General features: G+C 44.0%; 1 protein-coding gene across 1 annotated transcript in view; it reads left to right on the top strand.

Annotated features, from left to right (window-relative positions):
* Nucleotides 1-649: 649 nt before the first annotated feature.
* DNAJC5B (DnaJ heat shock protein family (Hsp40) member C5 beta) overlaps nucleotides 650-12,918 on the top strand; it is a 61,328-nt gene continuing 49,059 nt past the window's right edge. Inside the window, exons 1-2 of the mRNA XM_053559170.1 lie at nucleotides 650-782; nucleotides 11,329-11,456. Of these exons, the coding sequence (XP_053415145.1) occupies nucleotides 11,338-11,456 (119 nt within the window). The 5' untranslated portion in view covers nucleotides 650-782; nucleotides 11,329-11,337. The remainder of the gene's footprint in view (nucleotides 783-11,328; nucleotides 11,457-12,918) is intronic.

Here is a 12,918-nt window from a genome sequence, read left to right on the forward strand (position 1 = left end):
ATGATATCTCAGGGTTGTTTTGATTTGCATTTCTCTAATATATAGAGATGATGAATATTTTTTCATGTGTTTGTTAGCCATTCGTCTGTCATCTTTAGAGAAGGTTCTGATTCCTTCATTCTTAAAACCACCACAGCCAATATTGTGATTTGGTGGCTCGTGACTACAATTAGGGCAAAATGTTCAGATATGAAAATAGCTGAAGTAATGTAGTAAGCACAATTAAAGTTTCTTCCTTATGAATGCTGCATGGTTTTTTCCCAGTAATTTTAAATCAATTGATTAGTACTATCCCTACACTAAAAAGAGAATGCACTTTGAAAGAACTCCCTGCATATGCCAGGAGGTTAACATAGTTCCTTAATGGAACAGGCCTGGTGGGAGCACTGAGGCAGCTCCCTGGCAGGTTTGGTTGAGCCAAGCACCTGTTGACAAAGGATCCAAAGTGGATGCAGCGTGTATTTTGGTATCACTGGATGCCTTGTAATAGCGAACTTGATAGTCATGCATGTTTTATTCTCTCTCTGTTGTGCTGTCCAGAGGGATAACCAATTGGCTGATGGAGTCACAAATGAAAAGTAACCCGACTCTATTGACCCGCTTAACCCCACGCGGGGGGAACGATGGAAAGGAGCAGCCATTTGCTCTGAAAGAGTGGAACAGGTATGGAACAGCTCCTTCCATCCTTGCCTTCTTCTGTTTCTTTGCACATCTATTTCCAGACCAGCTGAAAACAGCAAGTTGTTCCCGTCTGAAACGCAGAATCGGAGTTACAGAAACAGGTAACAGTGGGCTCTTTGTAATGTTTCCAACCTACCCCATCTTCAGGTTGCTGTTTATACAAAAGACAATTATTTTCAAACAGCAAATAAGCAAGCACGCTAGGGAGAATTATTACTGTTGAACATAGGATTAGCATTTTGGATGTATGTTAAGCTTTAGGATACGTTATTTAGATTTTGCTTCACTAAATAGATTTCTATGGAGGAATCAGAACTTATGATAAAATGGTAAAGCGTGCTGGCTTCCCCAGTGTCAGCCATTGAAAGTGTTTCTGCTGTGTTTAATGATTTAATCACCTCTGCCCATATCCATTTTCTTAGTCATGAAGGAACTCTGTCAAGAAAGGCACAGTTTGACTTTTGTCATTTTTCACAATTCACCTAACAGATATAGGTGAAGTTTATTTTACTTTGAAAAGAAAACTTTATTTCAATATGAAAAATTTCAAACAGCACTCTTAGGACCCCTGGAGTTAGGAGCTTTAGAGTTTTTATTTTGAGTCACTGCCCATTGTCATGGGTGCTGTTCCTTTGTTCAATGATATCAAGAGACAGGTGAGCAATATGAGGTTTGGCAGCGAGTGTAAAGAGGGGAACACTTTAAGAAATCATGATGTTAATGGCCTTGGAATGCAGCTAGAAAGTAATTTAAGTTCAGAAGATTAAGTACCATGTACTGATGATCAAAATTAAATTACTTAATGACTTTACATGACAACATTTCCCCCCTCCCCCCGTTGGATGGCTTACAGATGAGGAACTATGAATAAATCATAAAGACTTGAAATGTGCACAGGAATATTAGAATTCAAAAGGTTACAGGAAAAGAATTATAACAATTGTATTTTATGGGTGGCGCCTGTGGCTCAAAGGAGTAGGGCACCAGCCCCATATGCCGGAGGTGATGGGTTCAAACCCAACCCTGGCCAAAAACTGCAAAAAAAAAAAAAATTGTATTTTATATAAAGAATTAATAAGGTTATGACTCCATTATTTAAGATTATTCAGGAAGAGTTTTTAGAGAATATTTTGACTGCTACTCTGTCTGTATTTGTGTGTTCCTAGGGCATAACATGTTTTCGAACATTATGGGTTTCAATGTGTTACTCTATTGAATCTGAAACTAAATGTCATCTAAATCAGTAATACATGAAGAGCCTGGTTGCCAGCCCAGCCAGGGGACAGAAGTAGTATGTTTTTTTTTTTTTTTTTTTTGGCTGAGGCTGGGTTTGAACCCACCACCTCCAGCATATGGGGCTGGTGCCCTCCTCCTTTGAGCCACAGGCACCACCCAGAAGTAGTCTGTTTTGTTGCTTGGTGCACAAAGCAGCCTTACAGTCCTTCGGGAATATAAATGGACTTTTGAGAAAATTCCTAAGGGCATCTTTTGGCAATAGGGCAAAGAAGATGAAACAAACACTAAACTCTCTGTTCCGCCCATTCTGAATACTGATCAGTCCACACCATTTAGCAGGTTTTGTTTATCGAGAGTAGATTATAATGTGATTAGCTTTCTAAATGAAGTAATGGTTTGAAAGAATACGTAAAGCAAAGGAATAGCTTGTTACAGTGTCTCCCTGGATATGAGTTTCTATGTATAAAACTCTCTGAGAAATGGAATTGCCTTCCTTTTTTTCACTGGAAAGAGGAGAGTGGAGAGGTATGATCCTGGGGCAGGGAAAGATGAGTCCCAGGCTGTTTCCAAGGCTGTTCCCAGGAAGGGGCTGGGGGAGCCCCTGCCTGAGCTGTCTCCCTTGTTCCACATCTGAGATAGTTTTGAGGAAGTGACCTGGAACAAAACAGTCAAAAAAGCTGCAGGGTCCCTGGAGCTACCTTACACTGAAAAAGATACTGGGCCAGGTCCAGGCATCCTCACCTCTAGGAACCTCAGCATCTTTTGTGGAAGCATGAGTGCTGAGGGCCAGGCTGTTTTGCTCACAAACAGTGGTGCACCTGGTAAGAATGGTCCCCAGTGCCAAATCTAAGTGCCCCCTTCCCATCATCACCCAGTCAGTGAGGAAAATAATAACCTGGAGTTTCAGAATGCAGCAGGAAGAGTGTTTTTCATAAATGCGTGGTAGCAAGTTTAGAAGACCTCAGGGCTTTGGATAATTTAGTGTCAAGATCTTTGCGAGTAACCATAGTTCTTTCTGGAGAAAGCTCATTAGTTTTGACCTAATGGCCGGGGATCTTCTTTCCCATGCGGCTTACAAACTAGGCTCCCAGCAGAAGTTCTTAAATCACCCCTGTGATCCTCTACCTACAACTTTCTCTTTCCTGATTCTCACCCTTTGGACTCCCTGTAGTCCATGTGTATTGTCAGTGGCTGTGCTGAGGGGGAAAACCTGTGGTCATAGCCCTTAGGTCTTGTCGTGCCCGTCCTTCTGTGGCCTCTCAGCCTGGACATAGCTAAAGGGGCCCCAGTGGCCTGCGGCCACATAGAGTACAAGGCTGCTTTGGTTGTATGTCACTGCTATTCAGAGTTTTTGCAAGGATACTTGCAGGGGAAAATTATTAGGCAATTGTAAAACATCTACAAATTTCAGGTATTGTTCAGTATGGCATGGTAGCAAGAACGTGGGCTTTAGAATCAGACAGCTGTGAATTTAAGGCTCACATGTGAACCTGGGCAGGTTACTGCACTTTCATTAGACTCAGTTTGCTCATCTATAAAATGGCAAAGTGGTGTGTGTGCTTGCTACCACTTGGGGCTACCAGCCATTTATCTTCTAAGAGGCTTCTTAAGGGGGGCATTTATCATTATCTCGTGAACTTACTATGGGCAAAACAATAAAAGACTGTCTGGTTTTCAGCCTTGTTGGCATCACCAGCTGACTTGGCAAGCAGCCAGGGAGCAGGGCGGTGCTGAGGGCCTGACTCCAAGTAGCCACATTCTCCAGGGCAATGCATAAACCCTGGTGTCTCTGCAGTATTTTATGAAAGGCAACAGCTGGGAACTAGACCACTTGTGTTAAGATGGCCAGCCCAGGCCCTCCATGTGGGCAGACCTTGGGGAATGACAAATCATCATCAGAATGCCAGCTCACTCGTTTACTATGAGATGTAATTGTCACGTGGGCCAGTGTGAAGAACGGATTCCATGTGCCCTGTGCCCAGTGTCTCCTCCTCAAGGAAGACCTCCATGGGATACCTCATTACGGTCAGAAGAGGCTTGATGAGTGTGTGTTAGATGAATCAAATGCTTAACAACATTGGACGGAAGACTGGGTTTCTTCAGCCTGGAAGCGGAGACACATGGCCACTGGGACTTGAATGCTTTCGCCCTTTGCTCTAAATAGTGCTTGGATGGCCCGGCCAGCATTTGCCTTTGCGTTTGCTTTTCTCTACCTGCCATGTCTGACCATTCTTCTGAATAACCAATACAAGAACAGCCTGATGCTGTTACCTTCGTGTGATTAATCAGCCTTCATCAGCTCTTGCAGGCCTGAGGGCCATTTCTTTTTTTAAGATGACTTTAAGATAGTTCTTCCCCAGTCCATCAGGTATTGACCTTCCAGTTTAAGTCTCAGAAGGCAATCTTACTTCTCTTAATCACAGGTTCCTGGGGTCCCTCTGTGACACCCCAAGTGCTGATAACAGGATTAAATGATATCACATATGAAAGTTGTCCGTCTGGTCCGTAGAAGGAGCTCAGTAATTGGGCAGTGCCTGTGGCTCAAGGAGAAGGGCGCCGGTCCCATATGTTGGAGGCGGTGGGTTCAAACCCCAGCCCCGGCCAAAAACCACAAAAAAAAAAAAAAAAAGAAGAAGGAGCTCAGTAAGTGCTAGTGCTCTATTCTTCCCTTTCATGCAATATAATAGTTCTTGAGACCCTGTGTCTCCCCATAGTTCCGTGCTGTGCCACGGGGATTACAAAGACTAAGGCAAAATAGAGTTCCATTGTTCAGGGGCTCAGAATACACTGGTGAAAGGAGACATGGAAGTGAATAATAATGGCTTGTTGAGCATAACAATCTCACTGCTCCCAGGCCCCCAGGCTGGGGGTAAATGAGGCCTCACAGGTAGACCTTACAGGAACCACTACAGGTTGTAGGTCATCCCCTCTGCAAACTCCTCCTGAAGATGTGCCAGCCCTCAAGAGACTTGTGGAGAGGGGTGTTAGTGTCCACCCTTCACCCCCATTATCCAACATTAGTCCACACCACCCCCAATTTTTATTTGGACCATTGATTTTTTTTAATGCCAAGCACCTTTAAGCCCTCCCCACTGCCCACCTTCACCCCCCTGCCGTTGTTTGAACTCAATCTCTCCTACGTTGCAATTTGGTATCTTCCCATGATCCCAAATATTTCTGAGTATCCCTGCGGGTGTTGAAAATGTTTGTGGAAATGACTCTGGGTCTTCTAGGGAGCTATTCCTCAGATTCTAGTTAAACGCTTGTTCTTGAGTCGCCCCGCAGACATTTGTCAGGTACCCAGAATGTGCTGGGCACGAGCCTCGGATGGCACAGTTCTCAAGCCGAGTTCTTGTCCTTTAGGAATGTCCATCCTGTTCTGTTTGACCTCTGCACTTGATACTTCTCTAACCCTGAACACCAGTTTCATTATTGGCTTATGCTTTTGCATCCCATATTAGTCTGTAACTCCCCTAAGGACCTGGCCCATGTGGCAGGCTTTGAATAAATGCAGTCTTGCCTTGAGTAACAATGTTTTGGGGCCATGGTGGGCTGCACGTATGATGGGGGTCCCTACGTGTGTGGTAGGCTAGACCTTCTAGGGCTGTGTAACACTCCGTGATGTTCACATAACAAGGAAATCACCTAATGGCACGTTTCTCTAAGTCATGCCTTAAGCCATGCATGACTGAAATTGAATAGTCTGCTGTGGGTGTTATAATCTGCTTACCAGATTATCTCCAGTAACCTGTAAACCTTTTTCCTGGATTAGTGATAGCAAGACTCAAATAGGAAGTCATCAAAGCTGGTCGTGGAGCATGATGTTCACACAGTTGTTGAAACTGTGCTTCTCTGCACCCTGCTACAGTTGATTTAGGACCATCTGTTGACATATGGGAACCATCACACTCTCTTATTTCATGGCATGGTTGATGAAGAGGGAATATGGTTTCCCCCCTCAAACTGAAACTGTCAAAACTTACTTTAGGATGGTAAACACAGAGAAAAATCTACAAAGCACAGGTAACTAGTTGTCATGCTCTTATTTCTTCCTCGTTCTCTTGAATAGTTCTCCACTCACTTTCCTTATTAAAGCATCTTGACCAGATTTATCACGACTCCTCTTATTTGTACTAGAAATGTCTACACAATTCATCTAAATCTTTTGGTTTAATATATTAATATGGCATGATTATTTTCCAATATGTTCTTTCCCAAGTACCCAGAAGCTATATTCAACTTAAAGGCAGAGCAGGTGCAGTTATTTAAGAAAAGTCCACATAGAATTATCCTGGCTTGGGAGTCCACAGGGAGCCACACAGGTGTTTAATCAAGAGAGCATATGGCTCATAGATATCTTGGTTGACAGCAACCAAAACCTTGCTAAAACATACTCAAAAGGAAAATAAACTGTGTGCAAATTTGTGTTTGGGGAGGAGTTTTATGGGTTCAACCCAAGGAAGGGTTGATGAGAAAACTATTGGGGGGTAAGAGTTGCAAGTGGACCCAAGAACAACTGAAACCAGGGACTGAACCTCGAGAATAGCAGAGGCTGCCTCCTGCCCTGCTGCTCTTCTACAGTACAAGTCCCCATCATTTCAGGCCAGCCAACTGTACTCCAATGTTACATTTTATAGGTTTCATCATCTAAGAGTGTCCTATATTTTAAAAAGTTGAAGGAAGGATTCTAATTGGTTTGGCATGGGTCAGGTACTCCTGGTCTCCTCAGCTGAGATGAGGTAAGGCTGAGGCAGGTCTGAGGAACAGCACATGCAGCAGTGGAGACCTATGCACTCCCCAGCAAAGGGAAAGTTAATTGGGCATAGAAGGAGTATCTACTGCAATGCGCTCAGGCCAGAATGTCCCCAAAGGCCTTAGTCTAGTTGGCCTAGATGACTTGTAATGCCATATTCTGTAGTCCTAGGATTTTAATCATTATGTCGATGCATTTATTTATTTATTTAAATTGACAACTAAAAATTGCTTACATTTATGGTATACAACCTAATGTTTTGATGTGTGTCAACACTCTGGAAATATTAAATCAAATTAATTAACATACACATTACCGGGTGGCGCCTGTGGCTCAGTCGGTAGGGTGCTGGCCCCATATACTGAGGGTGGCGGGTTCAAACCCAGCCCCAGCTAAACTGCAATCAAGAAAAAAAAAATAGCTGGGCGTTGTGGCGGGCACCTGTAGTCCCAGCTACTCGGGAGGCTGAGGCAAGAGAATCGCTTAAGCCCAGGAGTTGGAGGTTGCTGTGAGCCGTGTGATGCCATGGCACTCTACGGAGGGCCATAAAGTGAGACTCTGTCTCTACAAAAAAAAAAAAAATACACATTACCTCATATACTTAAGTTTTTTTTTTGTGGTGAGAACATTTAAAATCTACCTTCCTAGTAATTTTCAAGTACACATACAATATATTGTTATTATCCATAGTCACCTTGTTGTGCAATAGGTCTCCTGAACTATCGAGAGTTTGTGCCGTTCGCCAGCATCTCCCCAACCTGCTTCCCTCCAGACCCTGGTAATCACCACTCTCCATTCTGCTTCTATTAGACTTTTTCCCATTCTACATATGAATGAGGTCATGCAGTATTTGTCTTCTTGTGCCTGGCTTATTTCTTTTTTTTTTCTGTTTGTTTGTTTTTTGGCCAGGGCTGGGTTTGAACCTGCCACCTCTGGTATATGGGACCGGGCGCCCTCCTCCTTGAGCCACAGGCGCTGCCCAAGTGTTTTTTTTTTTTTGGCCGGGGCTAGGTTTGAACCCGCCACCTCCGGCATATGGGACTGGAGCCCTACTCCTTGAGCCACAGGCGCCGCCCTTGTGCCTGGCTTATTTCACTTGACATAATGTCAGCCAGGTTCATCCATGTTGTCGCTAATGACAAGATTTTCTTCCTCCTCTTCTTTTTTTTTTTCTTTGAGAGAGTCTCACTCTGTTGCCCAGGCTAGAGAGCCCTAGTTCACAGTAACCTCAAACTCTTGGGCCCAAGTGACCCCCCTGCTTCAGCCTCCTGAATAGCTGGGACTTCAGGAGCCTGCTGCAACACTTGGCTAATTTTTCAATTTTTAGTAGATAGGGGATCTTGATCTTGCACAGGCTGGTCTTCAACTCCTGAGCTCAGGAGATCCTTCCTCCTCAGCCTCTCTGAGTACTAAGATTATAGGCACAAACCACTGTGCCAGCCATTTCTTCTTCTTTTTAAGGCTGGACAGTATTCATTGTGTATATTCTGGGACCACCAGGGTGACTTGCTTGCCTTGTTGCTTGTCTACCAAGCCATATAGAAATCCTTGTTTCCAAACCCTGTTCATTTGTGGCATGTGACAGCCCTTGTTGTAAAGCCTGAGGGTTGCCTGCATTCATGGGAACCATTAGGCAGTTGTGTGGATGGAACAGTAGTACCCTGAGGGTGTGTGTGGTGGTGGTGGTGGCAGGAGAGAGAGGACAGAAAGGGAGCAGGGAGGGCATCGGTTACTCGGATGATTCTTCCTTCCATTGTGAATAGTCAACTGGGTTGTGCTCCCAAGAGAGGGCTGAGCACAGGATTAGAACACAGCACAGGGAAGAATGGCATAGCCCTAAGCCTTGGGTAGCTTATCTCCTAGGGAAATTCAGGTGAGTGGTTGAAAAAAGTGAGGTGGAACAGTAATGCAAGTCAGCACAATCTACTGAGAAGCTGCCAGTTGGTATGGACATCTGTTTGATTTTGTTTTGTGATGGGTAGGTCAGGGTTGTCCTTGGAATTTGGGACTAGAGCCCCTCTGGCCTCCAGAGGCTCCATTTAGATGGGAGATGAGTTGAGGAGGCAGCAATGCAGCTGTCCCCATGATGAACCCTGTCCTTGTGCCATCACACTGTCAAGTAGGCCAGTTTTGTACCCAGAACCTTTGGGGCTATGGGATTTTTGCCTTGTATCAAACTTCCTTCAGAATTACCTAACTTTTTCTTCTCTGAAGAAGCTAAAGGCTTATAAAAATGTGAAGTTCTTTTTTTGTTGTTGTGCTTGTTGTTGTTGTTGTTTGTTTGTTTTTTGAGACAGAGTCTTATTCTGTCACTCTGGGTAGAGTTTTCTGGCATCATAGCTCACAGTAACCTCAAACTCCCAGGCTCAAGCGATCCTCTTGCTTCAGCCTCCAAGATGGGATGACAGACACCTGCCACAGTGCCTGGCTAGTTTTCTATTTTTAGTAGAGATGAGGTCTCACTCTTGCTCAGGCTGGTCTCAATCTCCTAAACTCAGGTGATCCATCTGCCTCAGCCTCCCAGAGTGCTGGGATTACAGATGTGAGCCTCTGCACCCAGCCCATTGTGAAGTTCTTTCTGTTACTGTTCTTAATGGAATTCTTTAGGCCCACCAGCCCCCACTGTACCACGCTGGGATTTCAGGGGCCTCTAAGACCACCTTGCCCACCAGATGCCATCCTGAAGCCCCCACCTCTGCCTGTGTTGGTTTCCTTGTTAGCCCAGGGCAGCGGAGCTGGGAGATCTCCTCACTGCTGGGTCGTGCATTTCTGGCTCTGCTGCCTCCTCCTTTGTCACTAGGATTCCTTGTGCTGCATGTGAGGTCTTCAGAGCCCCGACTATCTCCTTAGTCCTGGTATCTTCATTCATTCACATCCCTTCATACTTAATAGCAGCTACTGCCCAAGACCAAAAGCCAAGCGATGACTGATGATTTGCAAGGAATTTCTGGTCAGAGGAGCTTGTAGTCTAATTTTCCTGTTTTATTTTTGTGATAAAATATATATGAAATAAAAATGACCATTTTAAACTATTTTTTAATGCATGATTCAGTGGCATTAAGTATATTCACAACGTTATCTAACCTTCACCACTATCTATTTCCTGGACTTTCCAGAGTCCAGGTAGAGTCTCTTATCAGGGATGAGTAAGCAATAACTCCCCATCTCCCACTCTCTCTAGCCCCTGGCAACAACCCTCCACTTTCTGTCTCTAAGAATGGGCCTGTTCTAGGCACCTCAGATAAGGAGAATCATATATTTGTCCTTTTGTGACACTGATTTCCCTTATCATATTTTTGAGGTTCATCCATGTTTCAGCATGTATCAGAACTCCCTCTCTTTTCGTGGTTCATTGATATTCCATACCACGCATAGACTGCATTTTGTTTATTCATGTATCTGTTGTTGGACAAGTTTGCTATAACCTTTTGACTTTTATGAATAATGCTGCTAAGAACATTGGTATACATTTTTTAAATATATTAACTTTTTAAATTCTTACAACAGCTCTGTGAGTTGAGGCACATTTTTGGCTCAGATTTATAGATGAGTAAGGTTACGACGTTGGCACTAGCGAGGCCAGCATTCCAACCTCGAGGGTCTGAATTGCATACTCTGCCACCTTTGATAAAAATAGTTACCTGTGTCCTGGATACATTATTTACATTAATTTCTAAATCCTGAAGATATTATGAGGTGGGCTTTAATATGCTTACATTAATGAAGACATCAGTGTTCAGGGAGGTTAAGTGGCAGATATAGCTGTGCCCCCCCCCCGCCCTCCCCCCCTCTCCCCCGGCCCTCCGGTGTGCTTGCTTCTCTGTCAGTCAGAATGCAGCACACTTACTTCCTTTGGGACCTGGGACAGCCGGACAAGTCAACCCTTTCTGGCTAGACCATGGGGAAAGGAGCCGTCTCAGGTGCAGGACCCACAAGCACTGCTGGAGACTCTGGAACTCCACAGCTGCAGAGAAATAATAACCTAGAAATTTTTTCTTGATACTTAAAAATTTTTTTGTTTGATTGTTTGTTTTGAGACAGGGTCTTACTATACCTGGTTGATTTTTCTGTTTTTGTAGAGCTGGGGTCTTGCTTCTTGCTCAGGCTGGCCTTAAACTCTTGATCTCAAGCAATCCTCCCACCTTGGTCTCTCAGAACTAGGATTACAGGTGTGAGCCACTGTGTCCAGGCAAAAAAAATTGTTTTTTTAAAACTCTTGCTCTTATAAGGCAGGTCAGTACAACTAGAGTAAAATGAATGATTACTTCCACTGTGGGCTAGATTTGGAAAACATACAAAAAAGAAGTGTAAATTCCAGCTCCTCTCCCCGCAAACCACCCTAATTTTGCCTGATTTGTGAGGATTGATTCTCAACAGTTCTGAACTAGCTGGGTATTTAGATAACATTTTGTGTCTATTGAACCGTGGGGATAAGGCTGTATTCCATTTGAGTGGCTGCCTGTATCCTTCAATATCCTGAGTCAAAGCTCTGCTTTTGGCTCTTCTAACCCTTCCCTCCCCTCCTTTTGCAGCTGGCACACAAGTGTACTTCACATTATAATTTTACAAAAGGTCAAAAATGAACTGTCTTCTCCTTTTGAGAGTAGGATCCAGTGTGCATGACCTTCATGGCTGTTTTCTCTCCTTTGGTTTTGCAGCCAGAGAAAATGGCATGTAACATACCTAACCAAAGACAGCGGACTTTGTCAACAACTGGAGAAGCTCTGTATGAAATTCTTGGTCTGCATAAGGGAGCATCAAATGAAGAAATTAAGAAAACCTACAGGTACAGATGAAGTTCAATGATGACATTGCCTGTGCTACTAGTGACAGTTATTTTGTAATTAGCAGGTGCCTCCAATTAAGACATAAGACATAAGCTTCTTGCCAAGATCAAGTCATCTAAATTTTGCACCCTGTGTTCCCTGGTCTACAACATAGACAGAAATGACATTGATTTTATGAAAGATCTGTCTAGTGATGCCAGACCTTGGGAAAGGGCAGCCAACCTGCAGGGAGTTGAGGGAGGGAGAAAGAAGGGAGAGAGAGAGAGACAGAGAGAGAACTACCCACAACCAATAGCTATTACTTAACTCATATAATACAACATTACTGAATTTGGTAGGAGATTTTTTTTTTTTAAAAAAGGAAGATTTGGTGTAATTGATGTATTTGTAAGCTATGCTTTTGAACCCCTTAATCTGATTTTTCATACCTAATCTAGTTCCAAGTCAGCTATATTGGTAAAATTTTGAAATAACCTTTTATGTAAAGCTCCAAGGAATAAAAAAGATATTGAATGCAAAAATAATTTGCCTAGTGTAGAAAGTTTGCAAATTATCAAAAATGAAGATAGTAACACTTATCCAGAATTCTACCTCTAGTAGTAACTACTGATATATTGTTTCCTTCTAGTCTTTTTGTCTGTCTAGAAAAGAAATTTAAAAATCAAATCATATTCATCTATATTTTTTAACTACCTTTATTTTTAACAAAGTCCTACATGCCCATACAAGTATGTTCAAGTTGGGGGAGGTGGGAGGAGGGAAAGGAAAAAGGGGAGGAAGGTGGGGAATTGGTAAACTCTCACCTGATGGACACAGTGTGAGGGCATACAGCACATCCCCTGGATGAAGGGCTCAACTACAACTTGAACTTTACCTTAGAAAGACAAACAAGAGCTGCGTAGGAGACAGTGGGTTGGTGGCGGCAGTGGCTCTGGAGCGTGGAGAGGCTGCGGCTCCGCCTCAGCCTGGGCGGAGCCGCAGCCCGGGCAGCCCAGCCAGGCTGAGGAGTGAGCTCTCCCTTCTGCAGCTCTCAGCCCTGCGGATCAAGTTTGCACTGACCTGCACTGAAGCTCCCAGCTGGGGCTTCTGCCCTCTGACTCTTGTGTTGCACCTTGGTTTTGGGAGGGGGCACAGACAAGATGGCTGACTGAAGCCAGCTTTCCACAGAGGCTCCCATCCAGAAGGAGAGTTAAAGGACAGAAATTTAGTAAGTAACCTGGTGGATTAGAGCTGCACCAAGAGAGAAGGTTTGAAGAACACATATCAACCCCGCTGAGGCGAGCTGCGACCCCAAGGATACAAACAAAAAATACAAAATCCAGCACCAAGCGGACAGGAGTCCCCTCCCCCATGAGAACATCTCAAAGTGCCCCACAAACAAATGAGAAGAGTGCAAAGGTCCTCCAAGTACACTCCACAGGAGAGACCTGCCAAAAACTGGACCTACTTCCCCTACTAGGG

This window comes from Nycticebus coucang, chromosome 13, assembly GCF_027406575.1.
Source record: "Nycticebus coucang isolate mNycCou1 chromosome 13, mNycCou1.pri, whole genome shotgun sequence".
Lineage (NCBI taxonomy): Eukaryota > Metazoa > Chordata > Mammalia > Primates > Lorisidae > Nycticebus > Nycticebus coucang.